Below are 17245 nucleotides of genomic sequence, written 5' to 3' on the forward strand. Positions count from 1 at the left end.
TTTTTCATTCATGTGATAAACTAAGTTAAATAAGCTAAGGGAAATTAACTCATATATGCTGATCTCTATCCCCCTCTCCTCCCCCCCACCCCCCTATATATATATAGAGAGAGATATATATCCTCCCCACAATTCCATCACCCTGCTAGGGGACAGGATTTTATGTTCTTAGCAACAGAAAATGTCTCATTTGAAAGACTGGTAGAGGGCATAGAAGGTGAAGGTGGGAAAAGTGATTTGTTTTTTTCCTTCTTTTCACACTTTTATCAGGTGTCTCCAGCAGGCACAGCTCCAAGGAACAGTGCTTGTCAGAATGACAATATATCACTGACAAAAAAAAATCCAATATAAAGAACAAACGACATAGGAACAACTCTGCAGATGGAAAGGAGCTGAGGAAACATCTCTGTCTGCAGAGGGATGCATGGATAAAATCTCTAACAAGACAGCCAATTACTAATGCATACATGACCAAATGAGTGAGTCACTGGCTCAAACATACAGAATCAGAGAGGGTGTAAAGAACCTTTGAAGATCATCGTGTCCAACTGCCCTGCCAGAGCACCATCACCAAAAGCAGATCACACAGGAATGATTCCAGACAGGTCTTGAAAGTCTCCAGAGAAGGAGACTCCACAATCTCTCTGGGCAGCCTGTTCCAGGGCTCTGACACTCTTACAGTAATGAAGTTTTTCTTCACGTTGAGGTGGAACTTCCTGTGTTCTAGTTTGCATCCACTGTGCCTTGTTTTGTCACAGGACACCACTGAAAAGAGCCTGGTCCCTTCTTCTTGACACCCACCCTTCAGGCATTTATAAACATCAACAAGATCTCCTCTCAGACTTCTCTTCTCCTGATTAAACAGCCCAGGTCTCACATCCTTTTCTCATCAGACAGATGTTCCAGTCCCTTAATTGTCCTTGTACAGAAATAATTCTTTAAGACAAGGATGCTTGAAGGGACAGGTTTATTACAGCTCCTACACCTTTTTGTTTCTGAGCCGGTGACCAAAGCAGTAAGGAAAACCTTCATCCAGCAAACATTTACAGCAGGTCCTGAAATGTAAACCACAATGTACCTGTGCTCTTATTTAAAGCACCGTTTGGTTCTCCTCCCTTCTCACACCCAGGTGGGTTCTCGAACCTTGCGATGGCATTTTCCGTACAGCAACGTTTCAAAGAAAAACTCCACTGAACACAACGTAATCCTAAATAACAATTTGGTTTTAATCATATGGCATAGAATACCTTGCAAACAAAAGACACTCACTGAAGATTTACTGATAGGTACTGTATTTTTGGCAACCCTGGAACAAATCAGAAGGAAGAAAAAAACGGAAGCAAAGAATTATTCTATAACCATGAGGAAAGGAAACATCCTCTGTAGAGGATTCATACAGCAAAACTCAAACTAAAGGAAAAAAAAAATCCACACTTAGAGCAGATTTTTTTTTTTTTTAATTCTTAGTGCAAGAAACATAACCAAGTTAATCACAGAATCAGTACTAATTAAGAATCTGGAAAATTCTCCTATACAGAGGTAGAGTCCAGTGCACAAGGCTAAAACGATATTCAATAGTCTAAACAAGACTGAGCCAGGTTTTACGGAATCCACTTTTTAAAATATCAGACTGTATGTACATACATACAATAAATAGACTATACAATCTTTAAAGTAGTTTAATAAACTTCACCAAAAAATTATAGCAGATGCATTGAGATCTTTACAGAATCCAAAGTTCGTATCTCTTCTCACCCAGAAATGGATTAAAGCAATATTCCTGATACCAAGTTAAATGGAAATCAGTTTAGCAAAGTGGTTGGTAAATCAAAATACTTTACCTGTTTTAAAGCCTAAATTGATGCCTGTAAAGGATGAATTCCAAATGCTCTGAAAATGGTCCTTTTGATACTGTCTGTAAAGAGGTTCCAAATGCTGTGATTTGCATTTGTCTTGTTACTATAAACACTTGCCTTACATTCCATGTTTAAGGGGAAAATGGACTTGGATACTCACAGTTCTGATGCATTGGCACAATGAGAATTGAGGAGAGTTAGATTATTTTAAAGGCCCAAGGGACATCAGGAGAATTTATGGATAAAACCTTCATGTCTCAAACTACACAAACCAATAACAGGAAGTTAGCAGGAAACTATTTGGCATCACAATTTCAGTCCTGTCATTGCCTCACCATCCTGAGGCATCTGGTTAGCATTGCACTGGAAGTCAAGTGTGCATCTCTGGGCCCCTAGGTTTGCTACAAGCCCATAGGGCTTAATAAAACAAATATGGAATCTTTATGGTCCACCACAGTAGTGCATAAATCAGGGACCTCTGTTGCCATTCACTTCAGTGATAGTCACAAAGAAAGGATTTCAGGGAACTGAGAGTTTGCAGCTGTATCTTTCTAAACTGTGCAGAAAAATGGGGGAGAATAAAGCCACACTGGGGAATTATAAAGCAAAGATGCTGCTATTGGTAAGTTATCTTCTACAAAAGGTTCTCACAAATCCCAAGGGGCAACAGCCACAGTAAGAGGGACCTGATGACAACAGAAGAGCTGAATAATCAGAGCTGCAAATGATGTTCACAGTTCGGTTACTTTTAATTTCTATAAGCACCTAAGCTGAACAACACCAGGGTCTGTATTTTAGCTTCCAAATCAAATCTGCTTGTGACAAGTGCCTTGTTCAGATTTTCTACAGGCCTTCTCACTGGAACTATTTTTTTTTAAAGTCTTTTTTATTTTATACAAACAGACTCACTTTTGCTTTAGGTAAACATATAAAAATGGAGGCTATTGCTTGCAACAATGGACCTGGAGGTGAAGGAATGAACTAGTCAGGGGAAAAAAGGCAAAACAAAACAACACCCAAAAAAACCCTCTGTCAAAATTAATTCTGCTAAACTTCTAATGCTATGAAAATCTGCAAAAAGGATCTTAAGATCTGTTGCAAATTTCAGAGATTTGGCCCAAGTCTTATCATCATCATCATCATCCTCTGAATTCTTCAATAACTGTATCTTTCTAGTAAGGAAAAATAAATGATTCCAAGAACTCAGGAAGGCACACGCACCCAGGTATACCATAAATAAAAGACATCATGAAATTATCTTCTGATCCCTGTACACACTTTTGGTTCAGCACTATGGTCAAGTTCTCTCTTTTGCAATACAATAAAAGGCATACAAGAAATAGAACATATGCATAATAATTATGGAGAATAATGCTAGTAGGACAGCTTACAGAGAAAAGTGCAGTGAAAAAACCCAATGCTATTTATTCAGGGGCTTGTGCTACTGGTAAATACAGACTTTGTATTTGCTGCTGTGCAAGGGGAAGAATTTATCCTGGGAAGCAGCAATAAGGAACATAAAAAAAACCCCAACATAAAATAAAAAAAGACATTAAGAGAAACCTTTAAGATGGACTCTCCCAACTTCATTCCTCTAGTGCACAGTCATCTCACTACATGGTTTATTTTCATGCTGTCACTTCTCTTCAGGAGTACAGCATATTAGAAAATGGCACAGTTCTTAAATCTTTTTTCTGCTCTGCTTCATTTTGTTTGTTTCTTTCTTCTTTCAAGCACCTATTTTGCTGTTTCCTCATAAAAAGGGTAAAGCAGTTAGCCAAAGTGAGAGGAGAAAAAAACCCACCAGCTGTTGCCCATCTTCTCTGCCAAACAGGGGTTCCTCCACGTCTCCTCCCGCCAGGTATTTTGCTCGTGTGCTACACAATGGGGAGGCACTGTAAAGGCAGCTCGACAGATTTAAAAACCAAAAAAACCCAACAAAAAGTCTTTTTATTTTTTCCTTTATCTTCTCACCCCCCAGCCCACCCCAAAAAAATATATGGATGGATGAAACAGTACATCTGTAGGAATATTCCAGTCTCCTCTGTTAGGAGATAATAGCAGGGCACCACCTAACCACAGTCAGGTTGTCAGCGCTGACGGACCGCTTCTTTGCGGCTTTCCTGAAGTCCTTATACTTATCTTCACACAAGCGGGAAATGGCCTGCAAGAGAAGAGAATGGAAACATCTCAGCTGCACTGACCACAGCCAGACAGCTCAAACAAAACTAAATGCAGATCTCTCCGTAGAGGTAGGGTTACAGAAGGTCACTGCATTAAGCAACAGACGTGAAAAGCTTCTCCCCACGATTCTCAATCTGTTCACCGTCCCTGGAGCTGTTCGAGGCAGGACTGGACGTGGCACTTGGTGTCATGGTCTAGCCTTGAGCTCTGTGGTAAAGGGTTGGACTTGATGATCTATTAGGTCTCTTCCAACCTTGGTGATACTGTGATACCTTAAATGAAACACAACTGCTTGGGAAGGCCTCAGTGAGCAGATTCCAAGCTCCCCTTTACAGATTAACCATCACAAATCTCACCCAAGTAGCTGGCAGTGCTTACCCACTGCTGGATGGTAACTCATGTATAGAACCACCACACGAGGGCTTAGGTTGGAATGGAACTCAGAGATCCTCTGCTCCAACCTCCCCACCATGGGCAGGGACTCCTAGACTCAAGTCACAGTATCACAGTATCATCAGGGTTGGAAGAGACCTCACAGATCATCAAGTCCAACCCTTTACCACGGAGCTCAAGGCTAGACCATGGCACAACCAGACTCAGCTGCTTAAGGCCTCATCCAAACTGGCCTTGAACACCCCCAGGCAGGAGGCAGCCACAACCTCCCCGGGCAGCCTGTTCCAGAGTCTCACCACCCTTGTACTGAAGACGTTCTTCCTCAGATCCAGTCTAACCCTGCTCTCCCTCAGATGAGTCTTCCCTTGGAACTGGCACTTCATATGTGGCATCTCTAGTCTCCAGTGATTAATTGTATGGATGAGAAACCCAGTGGCTGCTGTTTAAAGCAAGCTTATATCTTAATTTGCAAAGAATTTACCATAACTAACATTTGGTGCCTATTTGGAACATATGGGAAAACAAGACAAAAGCAGAAAGCTGTAAATATTTATTGTGGTTCTTCAGTTAAAATAAACCCAAAGAGTTGATAAACACTTTTCTGTCATCTGATCTTTCTGTTGCTTTTATTGCTATTAAAAGAAACCAATTCTTGACAGTCACAAGAAGTGGTTTCTCATAGGAAATGAAAACATTCCTAAAAACAGGAGTGCTGCTCAGTCAAGTGAAATTTTGTTGGATTTGACTGCAATATCTGTAATCAGCCAGAGAAATGCATACTTCTGTAAAGCCCTTGCCACAGCCCCTCACAACAGCCTGCTCTCTGGGTTGAAGAGATGTGGATTTGGTGGGCACATTTCCCAGCACACAACAAATTGGTTGGCCGATTGCATCCAAAAGGGCAGTGGTCAACAGCTCGATGGAGAGATGGAGACAAGTGGTACTCCTCAGGGGTGCTGTGCTGTTCAGTATCTCCAACAATGACATCAACAGCAATCAGGTTACTCCTGACAAAAAAGCAGGGGAGTTCTGCTCACCCTTTGCTTCTTGACTAAGAGGGTTCTGAACATACAGAAGACACAGAACTGCAACCAATCCCTGCGACAATGGGAAGCTGGAGGGACATAAAGACATTTCTCCACCTACGACTTAGGTATTTTTCTCCTCATCTTTTTTATCTGTTTGATCTATGTGACTGCACCTCTTCAGGGTCAAGCAAATACAGCACATAGTTCAAAGGGTTTAAACTGTGTGCTCAAGCACTATCCTAACAATAAAAAGCTGAGACAACACAGAGTCAGTTAAATTGGGAGGGCACTGACAAAAGCGCTCACAAAATCCAGCCTGAAACAAGCACAGAGCTAAGATCACAAGCAGGAACAGGGTAGGCACATTTTGTGATGTTACCCCAGAGAGCAGAACCTGACTCATATTTTGCCTCAGTACATGTGAGAATAACCAGGTGCAAGAGTAGGAAATTACAAATTTGTGGATTAAGGTTGGAAACCCAACAACCTTCTTGGCAGAAAAAAGCTCAAGAGTAGAAAACAGTTCTCAAGAGAAGCAAAGGAAGCCCTGACAATTGACATAATTAAAAGGCAGGAGAAGACACACTACAGCATATGCTGGCTGGAACAAAGAGCACTGGCACATGGACAGACTGGATGAGCTAATGAAAGGTTATCTGCCATTTTTAACTTGTGTGGTTTCATACAAAGGGTGAAAAAAGCAGGATCATCAAAATGGTTTCTGGCTACAAGGTGGATTGGTATAACAAATCCAGGACACTTGGAGACCCAAGGCTGGTGAAGGTTAAAAAAAATACTTACTTTAATTTGGTTATTTAAAAGACAAGGTTGCTCCTTAAATGTTAATTATAGGGACATTAAATAAGGGAAAACATCCACTGCAGATGCTCCAGAAAGCAATGTTACTTTTAACAGCTATTGTAACCTCTTCAAACACCTCTAAGTCAATGGACCTTGTCCAGCATTTCCATTTGATGTGGAACAGTATTTACTAGACTTGTCCTTGGTATTCTTGGGGATGTTTTTGCATGCTAATCTCATGCTATTTGCAGAAATAGCAGCACAGATCAAATGCTCCTGCTTTAGATACACAAAATAGCTTGAACAGGCAACAGCAAAAATGTGTTATAATATAACTACTCTGTGCAAGAGCTTCCATGATCTCAAATACCAGTAAGTGGTTGTAAATCTTAGGACTGTGAAGGGCTTTTCAGTTTATCAGACAAGGCAAATCCTTCCACTTGCTGTAAGTCTGCTGCCTTCCATCACAGACTGCAGCTGTTCCCATGCTGTCAGAAATCTCACAGCCTGTGTGGTACTACATCCACTGCAGGATCCAGGTAACTGTTTCAAAAAGAAACCTCAGGGCTGATCAGCACACAAGAGACCCAGAAAAGTGCTGCAAAAGCATTTTTACAACTCCTGGCAACCTAATAACTGTGCTCAACGAACTAGGCTATAAATTATGCTGTCAACAAGTTTCAAGGACATACTAATGACAACCAACTACTGCCAGGGAGCAAGGCAGTTCCCATCCTATTCCCTTCCTTTTGGCCACAGGAGAGAAGCAAGGAGCTGGTAGACCAAGTTGGTTTTGCAGCAGATCCTCATTCTCTTCACAGAATCAGAGTTGGAAGGGACCACAAGGATCATCTAGTTCCAACTTCCCTGCCATGGGCAGGGACACCCTCCCCTAGAGCAGGCTGCCCACAGCCTCAGCCAGCCTGGCCTTAAACATCTCCAGGGATGGGGCCTCAACCACTTCCCTAGGCAACCCATTCCAGCCTCTCACCGTTCTCATGCTGAACAACTTCCTCCTCATGTCCAGTCTGAACCTCCCCACCTCCAGCTTTGCTCCATTCCCCCAGTCCTGTCAATACCTGATAGCTTCAAAGTCCCTTCCCAGTTTTTTTATAGGCCCCCTTGAGATACAGAAAGGCCACAATAAGGTCACCTTGGAGGCTTCTCTTCTCCAGACTGAGTGAAAGAGTGTACTTCCCTAAAGAGTATAACAGGGCTGCTTTACAGACAGCATCAGACAGCAGCATAAAGCATCCCCAGCATGGGAATATTTTTCATAATATGGATTGATTTTAAAAATATTCTATTAAAAAAAAAATCTGTTTAGTCCAGAGGACTTTCCAGCATTCTCTGGGTGTTCACAGTAGCTTCCTATCTCCTTTTTTCCTAAGGTTTTAGGAGCTATCCCCTCAGTTGTAACTGGTGGTGTGGTGAAACACTGTGTGCTAAATTACCTCTAGAAAGCACATAATAGCACTTCTTAGCAAGAGCCATTATCTGCTAACTTGGTAAACTACCTCTTCTCATTGAAGTTTTAAAATTTCAATGAATTTCCTTTTTTTTTTAATTCTCTTCATTTGAAACAAAATCTGATGCATTTATATCACATTCCAGACACAGAATTAAGTTATATTCTCACCAGAGCTATCTGAGAAGCTCAGAAAGACTATATGTAAAGAATGAGAAATACAAAATCAGTGAAATCAGTTCTGATTCTTTCCAATTCCAGACACAAATGAGTCAATCAACCTTCCCTTCCACCATCTTCCCCACGCAAAAATGTATACAGCACTGCCTGCTTATTTTACAGGAGTACCTGGAGTTTCAGAACATGCAAAGCTCACTCTAACTCAAGAGGCAAACAATCTCCAGTGCAAAGCACATAAGTAATTAAAGCCATGCGACATTAAAAGTAGTTATTAGTAACAGAAAGTGTGCACACTCATGCAATAATGCCCTGTAACAGAAAGCTCAGGGAAAACCAGATTCCAGTCTGATGCTGATGCTTTTAAAACTCCTCCTGTGACTGTGAAAATTCACAGTGCCCTGCATTTCCCTGGTCCAGACCATCTGCACATGGCACACTCAGGTCTCACAGGCATTCATGATTTCTTCACCAAAAAGGTGTGCTCAGGCTGGCTTTCTGTTACTGAGAAAAACACCACAAGAGATAACAGACTTGGATCCACATGAAATGTAGTAGGAGGAGATAACAAGTGCCTGGAATAGTTATTCTCAGCAATATTTGTCAATAATCTGTCTTTTAAGGTAGATAATCAATTTCAAGAAACTAACCAAACACATAAAACTAGGCTGAGAAGAGTCATTGTAAACTTGTGGGTACTTTCACACGGCCAGTTCAGACCACAGCAACTGGCACATAAATGGAAGGCGAGAGAAGGTATGCAGCAAATCAGGCAAAAACCTGCCCCTACATCCATGACTGCCCAAAGCACAAACAAAACAGTTAGGAAAATTGGGGCATGTGATATTCTAATCTCATGGCAACATTCAGGAACACATGAAAGAAGGGGAATCAATGCCAAAATTCCCAATATTCAGCTGCGAGCAACCTGAAGAGAAAGTGTCTTACCTCAAGTTTATATGCCCTGTCCCTGCTGAGGGGCTCCAAAGGAAAACTCAGGTTATTTGCTTCTGCCAGGGAACGCAAATCAAAATAATACTTGGCATAAACACTGGAGGGAACATTAATATTGAACTGCAACAGCTCAAGAAACTGACGTTCCAGCTCATTCCTGCAGCAAAGAGATAAAGGCGAAAACGTACTTCAGACTGTGCTTGCTGAATGCAATTTACTTTCAACTGCAAATGCTATAAACCAAGCTCATTCCTTACTCTTGCCAGATATCATGATGCTAGCCTAAGGTCTGACCTAGTCTACCAAGTCCTGTTGGCAGGCGTAAGCCAATGAGGAATATGAAAGATGCTGCACTTGGCAGATGCTGCTGCAATGCCAATCAAATCCAGACACAAACTGTTGCTAGTGGAAGGGCACCTCTATCAGTTCAGCGAAGACAGTCTGGGAAAGAAAAGCCGGCAGGCAAAAAATCCACCCTTGTAGTTTCTGCTGTACGTCCACTAGATGGACCTGCACACACAGCTATGCAAACACAGCAGGCAGCCATGCCCTAGATTTGCCAGGCAGCTCTCATAAATGCTGCAAATTAATGCTTAAATTACTGAAGAAAGTATTTAGTCTCTTCAGCCTTTCATAATCGATCACTTGGAATGAAACACTTTTTCCTAGGACACAGTAGTGAGCATTTGTTTTTCACTGTCTAAAATAAATGTGCTTGTCAAAATAGCAGATAGGAAGAGAGGTCCCACTCAAGCTCCCAGCCTCTGAAAACTTTGGTACGGCAATACATTGCTACCTACACCAGTACGGTGGAAAGTATGGTAAGAAATCAGCAAATCAACAAAAATAAGGACTGGAAATCACAAAATCACAGAATTTTAGGGGTTGAAAGTGACCTCAAAAGACCATTCAGCCCAATCCACCCACCAGAGCAGGACCACCTAGAGCAGGTCACGCAGGAACACATTCAGGCAGGTTTTGAAAGAGAAAGAAACTCCACAGCCTCTCTGGGCAGCCTGCTCCAGTGGTAAAAAATACTTTGAACAGAAAAACAAGAGCAATTTGTGTCCTCTCTGTAAGCTACTGTCACAGACCTTGTGCCATCTATCAGCAGCCACCACGTTTAGATAGAAAGCAGAATATACAAACATTCCGTAAGTCAGGAGAGAGCTTCCTGTCCCCCCATACACACAGGTCCCTACATTGGGTCACCAGAGACAAGCAGGCTGCACTCACATGTCTTCAACTGTGATATCTTTCAGGATCTGGCAGTAATCCACGTTCCACACTGCCTGGTCGTCCCAAACTTTGGATGCCAGCAGAATTGCACCCAGGACAATTCGCTTCCAGTTCGCTGGGCAAATATCTATCTCTGCATAAGTTAAAAGTCTTTCAAGATATACCTGTGGAAACACACGAAAATTGAGACTTAATCTAGTGTGCTCTCAAGCAGAAATGAAAAAGAGAGCTACTGTTCTACTCCCTAAGCCCATTCCAGCAATTTAGAAACATTAATTGTCCTCAAAAACTATTCTTTTATGAAAGCTGCAGGTTTAAACACATAAATAAGGCATCAGTGAGAATAATTTAAAACAGATGAAAAGTTACAGCTAAGTAAAAAGGGAGCATAAACTTGCTACTCCCTTACCATCAGCACATACTTGAGAAATCAAATCTAACAACTAAATAAATAGGAGCATGTTAGGCCTTATTCTTACACCACCTTCATATTTGAGCATGTTGAAGGATACGACATACTGCTCCTGAGTCCCTGGGGATAGCTCAGACTTAACTTCAGACACACGGTTTGTGCAATGTGACTCTGTATCACAGAATGGTTTAAGTTGGAAGGGACCTCAAAGATCATCCAGCTCCAAATGCCTGCCATAGGCAGGGACACCTCCCACTGGAACAGGTCACTCAAGGCCTCATCCAACCTGGCCTGGAACACCTCCAGACAGGGAGCAGCCACAACCTCCCTGGGCAACCTGTGCCAGTGTCTCACCACCCTCACTGGAAAGAACCCTTTCCTAACATCTAGTTTGCATCTCCCTTCTGTCAGTTTAAACCCATGCCTCCTTGTCCTGTCATTACAAGATCTTGTCAATAGTCCCTCCTCAGCGTTCCTGTAGGCACCCTTCAAATACTGGAAGGTCACCATAAGGTCTCCTCAAAACCTTCTCCTCTCCAGGCTGCAGAGCCCCAACTCTCGTAGCCTGCCCTCAAAGCAGAGCTGCTGCAGCCCTCTGAGCATATTCATGGCCTCCTCTGGACTTGCTCAAACAGTTCCATGTCCTTCTTGTGTTGGGGGCTCCAGAACTGCACCCAGGACTGCAGATGAGGTCTGAGGAGAGCAGAGCCAAGGGGCAGAATCCCCTCCCTTGCCCTGCTGGCCACACTGCTCTTGCTGCAGCCCAGTGCACAGTTGCTGTCTGGGCTGCACTCACACTGCAGGCTCTTGTGGAGTTTTTCATCACTCCAGACCCCCAGGTCCTTTTCCTCAGGGCTGCTCTCAGCCATTCGCCACCCAGCCTGGAGTTGTGCTTGGGATTGCACCGACCCAGGTGCAGGACTTTACACTTGGCCTCGTTGAATTCCATGAGGTTGGCCTGGGCCCACCTCTCCAGCCTGTCCAGGCCCCTGTGGATGGATCCCTGCCCTCTAGCAAGTCAACTGTGCCACACAGTTTGGTGTCATCTGCAAACTTGCTGAGAGTGCACTCAATTCCTCTGTCCATATCACTGACAAAGATGTTAAACAGCACTGGTCCCAGCACTGACCCCTCAGGGATGCCACTTGTCAGGAGGAAGGTGAACAGTTTGGCTCCTGGCTCCCTTCCTGAAAATGCCTTAAAGGTCAGCATTTTGTTTTGCTCCTTTGCCGTGGCATGCCTGACTCAGTCTGGCGTTTAAGTGTATGTGTTGAAGAAGACAGAAAAAGCACAAGAGTTCTTGCAGCAACCATCTGCAAAAGTTTACTGAGGTCCTTAGCTCATGTGGGAGCTCACTGTAAGCCAAGACTGCCTCCCACAGATACACCTATGCTGTCATATTAGTCTACTTCTTCAACTTCCAACCAAACCCACTTAGTCACACACAGTCCTCATTCCAGCTCTCCAGCTCTGGTTTGGAGAGAACCAGGTGACTCTGCAGGCAGTGAAATTTAGGCCAAGGCTGCTACATACTCAAGCTCTTGCCCTACTGATGTACAACACCTACACAACAGCAGCACACACACAGCCACAGGAGCCCCCTCCTGTTCATGTGTGGGCAAGTTCTCTATTCCTGAAAAATTGAGCTCTTGAACGACTTCCATCTCAGAGCATTGCAAGATACTAGGCCAGGCTGTGGTAGCAACCATAGCACCAAGATTTTGACTTTGATGGGACAGCAGAGTAGAAAAGGAGAGGTGGATTCTGCCACACACTCAGCAGCCTGCACTCCTGCAGGGGATGCTTCTGGCTGCTGCAAAGATGTGCTGCATCAGAGCGGACTGCTGGAGAGAGGCCAGGTGGCTCTCAGCTCCCTTGGAGAAGGCGGCTGGTGGGTAGTTAGTGACTATGCTACTCATCCCAAACAAATTTATGGCTGGTGGGAGAACACCACCTGCCTTTGCTGGCAAAACCAAGCAAGTCTTCCCACACGTGGGCAGGCATGCTCCACCTCATTAAAAAAACCAAGAATGTCTGAGTTATGTTTGTGACCCTCTAATGATGTGACCTATGGAAATGCCACTGTCATGCAATTATACCCATACAGTGAACAGTGTCTTAAACACAGAGGGCATATTCTTAACTATGGGGTTTCTATCACACAGACTTGGGATTCTGTGTGTACTGTGTGGCTGAGTACATTCAGGTGCTGTAAAGAATTTCACTGCCTTAATTTTCTAAGCAAAAACACTTTATGCATTTTCTTCAGCACTAGCTGGTGTTCAGTCAACACAAAGCCAGATTTTAAAAGCTCACACTTGAAAAGAATATTGTAACTCTCATCCCAGAAAAGAATACTGTAACTCTCACCCCAGAATGCTGGAGAAAATTTACTTATACGTCAAAAGAGCAAAACAATGCAGAAGAAATAATGTAGTCATAATCTTCTGGCTTATTTTGGCATAAGCTCCTTTATTGAACCAAAACTGATAAAAGACAAAATAAGCTTTTAGTATCTAGACCGAGAATAAATGCCATAATTTGCCTCCATCTGCTTTTAACAGCTGTATCCATACTTAGGAAGGTCACAAAAGCCCACAACAAATTGAAGCTGTTATATCAATGTCATTTTTCTTCAATTTAATTCATCCTATGCAGTGCCTCTTCTGAATGTAAGCTTTTGAGGCAAAACATCTTGACCACTAAAGCATTCAAAAGTCAAATTCCACGAAGACAACAGAATTATTTTGCCTTGATTCAACACCTGAGTTTTCCTCAAATACTTCAATGGTTTCCAAGAGCCATCTTCATCACTTGTGTCATTACCCACTTAGTCCCATGACTGCATGCCTGTAGATTTTTTTACAGAATGATTGCAAGACAACTTAAATAAAGCCTAGAAGTTACTGACGTGGCACTAGTAGAAGCTCTCAGCAGCTCCAGTCAAACAACATTTCATTCAAGTACTTTTCCCAGCTTGCAAAGGACAGGCAGAACTCAGCGCTAATACCAATAACTCTAACAATCCTCAAAACTCATTGGTAACATAATTCCCTTCCAAGATGAAATGAAAATGCAGTTCTGACCTGGAAAATACCAATGGACATAGGTCCACCAATACGTTTTCACTTGCAAACACTTCAATCAGCCTAAGGTGTTTGGGAATGAACTCTATGGCTTTATGTGACTGTCCTTACAAGCTTTGATGGACAACGCCTGCACCTCATTGGAGACACTTCAATCACTTCAGCACACTACACAGAGTTGAAAGGCTTCAGAAGAGCAATGTTGGACTTGCACCAAGATTTGCAGTTGTTGACCTTTACACTTGAAATATCATCAAGTTATTATTTAATCCTAAGTGAAACCAATTGGGTGATTTGCCTTGGTTAAGAATTACATTTAAATTAATTAAATTACTATTCCGTGGGTATAGATAAACCCAAACTGGCTTTGAGTTCAATGAACTCTGGAGAGGTTCATTTGCTTAGAAGCAGCACCACAGGAATATAGTTAAATGGCTTGAAAATCCACTTCAGGTCAAGTAGAGGGACAGAACTAATTTGTTTCAGCATACATCTTGAGCTCATAAATCTGCCAGATCCAAAATGACCCCATGCTGACCCAGCCTGGATGCTTCTGACCTTAACTCCCAAGACCTGGACTTGCAATGGAGTGGTAGAGAAGCATTTATCTATCCATTATCACCACTCATCCTGGGGGGCTTTTTTTATCCAGACACAGAACTGTAACACAGCACAAACTAATAGGATCAGCAACCGCATCCAAGCTCCAGTAATGCTGCTCCAGCAGGGCCACTGCTGAGCCAGAACTAATCCCTGAGGTGATTATTTGCAGTTGGGTGAATCCATCCTGGACTTAGTCGCTGAGACCAGCTCCAGTGTAGGTTAAGTCCACACTGGGAGAGGGAATCACAGTGAAAAGGGTCAAGGAGGAGCTCTTCTGAGGGATTTTTGAAGCCAGGAAAGCATCATGGCTCTGCTAAGGGCTGGCAGCTTGTGGCAGGCTGCTCAGGTGAAGCCAGCAGAGCCAGCACCTCAGGTAGCATCTAAAAGGGATAGAAACACAGCTGAAAAGAAGGCTCAGGGAGGGCAATAATGAGTCACTGCCCACTGAGCACAGAGGTGAGCTCAGCTAATTTTAACTGTTGCCTTCCCAGAAGACCCAGAGTATAGCAACAAGGCTGTGTGGAATTGTTTAGGCTGGAGAAGGGAAGGCAGAGGGGAGATCTAATTGCTCTCTCTAATTACCTGAAAGGAGGCTAGAGTGAGGCAGGTGTTGGTCTCTTGTCCCAAGTAAGCACTGATAGGTTGAGAGGAAATGGGTTTGAGTTGTGCCAGCTGAGGTTTAGATTGGACACTAGGAAAAACTTCTTTACTGAGAAAGTGTTGAAGGGTGGGAACAGGCTGCCCAGGGAGGTGGTAAAGTCACCACTCCTGGGGGCATTCAAGAAGCTGTAGCAGTGATGCTTCAGGACATGGTTTAGTGGTCATGGTAAGATGGGTTACAGTTGGATTTGATGACTTTAAAGATCTTTTCCAACCTTAATGATTCTAAGATGCTGAGTGACTGATAGTAACAACAGTATCCAGTGTTGCCCCAGTTATCATGGGCAGCAGGACGTCCTGGATAGCACAGAGTTGGTTACACAACATCCCAACTAACAGGACATAAATGTTGAAGAAACTGAAAACTAAAGATAGCACTGAAGAGTTCAGTCTTAATTAGTGAAAAATAATATCTCCTCATCTTTTCCATCTCAGAGGACACTACAGCATACTTGGTGTATTATATAATACTCTCAAGTGGAAAGAGAAGTTGGAAATACCAGGAGAGGGGTTTTATCTTTTTTTTTCTCCTTTCTGCCTTCAGGAAGGCATATATCAAACATGAAAGTGTCAAGTAACTTCAATATTTCATAATCCAAAGGAACATTTGACTTTTATTAATATCTTATTGAGGGACTCTTAGAAGTTTTGTTTCTGTTGCTTCATTTTGAAGCTGTTCAGTGTTAACTTCAGTTATCCCACAGACACCTCTTATCACACTGGAGTTCAGCCTAAGCACCTAAATGACCCTAATTCCTTTTACAGGCTTCCCTAAAGCAATAAAGCAGGTTTTTGATGGAAGTTTATGAAATTTCCATCCTTGGGAGAAATTCAGAACTCAACTGGGCAGGCCCTGATCAGCCTGATCCAGCTGGTCATGCTTTCAGCAGAGGTCAGACCCGACGTGACCTCCAGAGGCCCCTTCCAATGTAAATGATGCTGTGATTCCATCTGTCTGCAGCTCTGGAGCTTCCTGTGGTGCAGCACAGAGGTCAGAAGTTGTGCACTGCCTCCAAGGAGGTTGAGTGGGAGTCTCAGCACACCAAAGAAACGGGCAATCACTAAGAAATGTCACTGACATTCTAGAACAATTCTGAATTTTGAGGCAGCAGCAAGGGCAAAGCATTATCTTTTCTCATCCTGTTTTTATTGCTTTCTGTCAGATCCTCTCTACCAATAAAACCCTAGTGGTTTTCATTATTTCTCACTCTATTTACACTGACAGAAGCAAATTCTCTTTGCAGTATTTTAATTACCATAACAAAAAAAACCAAACTACATATAAACATGGTTTTGAAACACTTCATTCCTTCCCTCTCCCATTTACCTCTCCTCACTAGGCTAATGCACATCATAAGCTGCAGGAGCACAGAATAACTACCAAGGACATTTTCCATTCCAACACACCACAAAGCAATACACAGCCTTCTCTCTTTAATGAGAAAACTTCAGTGTGTCACAATGCCTTGAAACTACAAACATCCTTGTACAAAAAAGAAGTAATTGGTAGTGGCTCCTAGTAGCCAAATTACGGCTCTGATCCAATCACTAAATTGCCATATGCTCTGTTCTAAGCAATCAGCCAGTTCCCTACCACGACACTCCAGAAATAACTGTGCTTTGCAATTGCCCAGCTGGGCATTTGCAATGTTCCACAAAGGTCTGCTGCCATCCATTTGGTGGAAAAAGATATCACATCATCACGGTCCTGGCAAAAAAAAAAATCATCCCTTTCTTATTTTTTGAGACCAAATGTTGAGAAATAATAACAAACGCAGACAGAAAACCCTGAAAGTGTGAACAACTGCAAAGGGCCATGGTAGATATTCATAAGGAGGGCTAAGGGAACTGAGAGAGAAGTCACACGTCACCTGGTCTGCCCTCTAACCCTAAGGCAGAGAGCTACAGTACATATAAAGCACACTCAAAGTACCAGGCAACATCAACCCTCCAGTCTGTAACTGGGATCAGTAACCACTCCTTGCCCACACAGAAGCCCTTCGAGATGCATCAGGAAACACAGAGCCGCTGAACGTCCTCTTCTCCAGGGGATTCAAAATCAATTCCCTCCCTGCCTTTAATGTTCTCTTTTTATGAAGTATATATCCCAGCAGGCATAAAGCAAGACTTGATTGAGAAAGACACAAGTAATAACCAATAATCATTCATGTGTTGTGTACTAGACTGTAGCCAAGAGATGAGAACAGCCCTAAAACCGCAGACCAAATCTCAGTCTCCCAGCTCCCACCAGTGCCTGCAGCACAGGTACAAAGCTCCCGTTCCTCTTCATGTTCTGCAGAGCATATCCTGAACACACAGCCAGCTGCCAAGGGTTATAAGGACCCATAGCACAGGTGGAGACCTCTCTGAGCCTGGGAGCCCTT

The 17245-nt window shown here is 43.0% G+C and overlaps 1 protein-coding gene across 3 annotated transcripts in view; it reads right to left on the minus strand.

Annotated features, from left to right (window-relative positions):
* Positions 1-1205: 1205 nt before the first annotated feature.
* The window catches only part of CCNY (cyclin Y), a 97380-nt gene continuing 81340 nt past the window's right edge, over positions 1206-17245 (minus strand). For all 3 annotated transcript variants that reach the window (XM_064162574.1, XM_064162576.1, XM_064162575.1), the window contains 3 exons: positions 10098-10264; positions 8856-9018; positions 1206-4020 (listed from right to left, as the gene is read on the minus strand). In XM_064162574.1, the coding sequence (XP_064018644.1) occupies positions 3904-4020; positions 8856-9018; positions 10098-10264 (447 nt within the window). In that variant the 3' untranslated portion in view covers positions 1206-3903. The remainder of the gene's footprint in view (positions 4021-8855; positions 9019-10097; positions 10265-17245) is intronic.

Source organism: Pogoniulus pusillus, chromosome 23, assembly GCF_015220805.1.
Source record: "Pogoniulus pusillus isolate bPogPus1 chromosome 23, bPogPus1.pri, whole genome shotgun sequence".
In the NCBI taxonomy this organism is placed as follows: Eukaryota; Metazoa; Chordata; class Aves; order Piciformes; family Lybiidae; genus Pogoniulus; species Pogoniulus pusillus.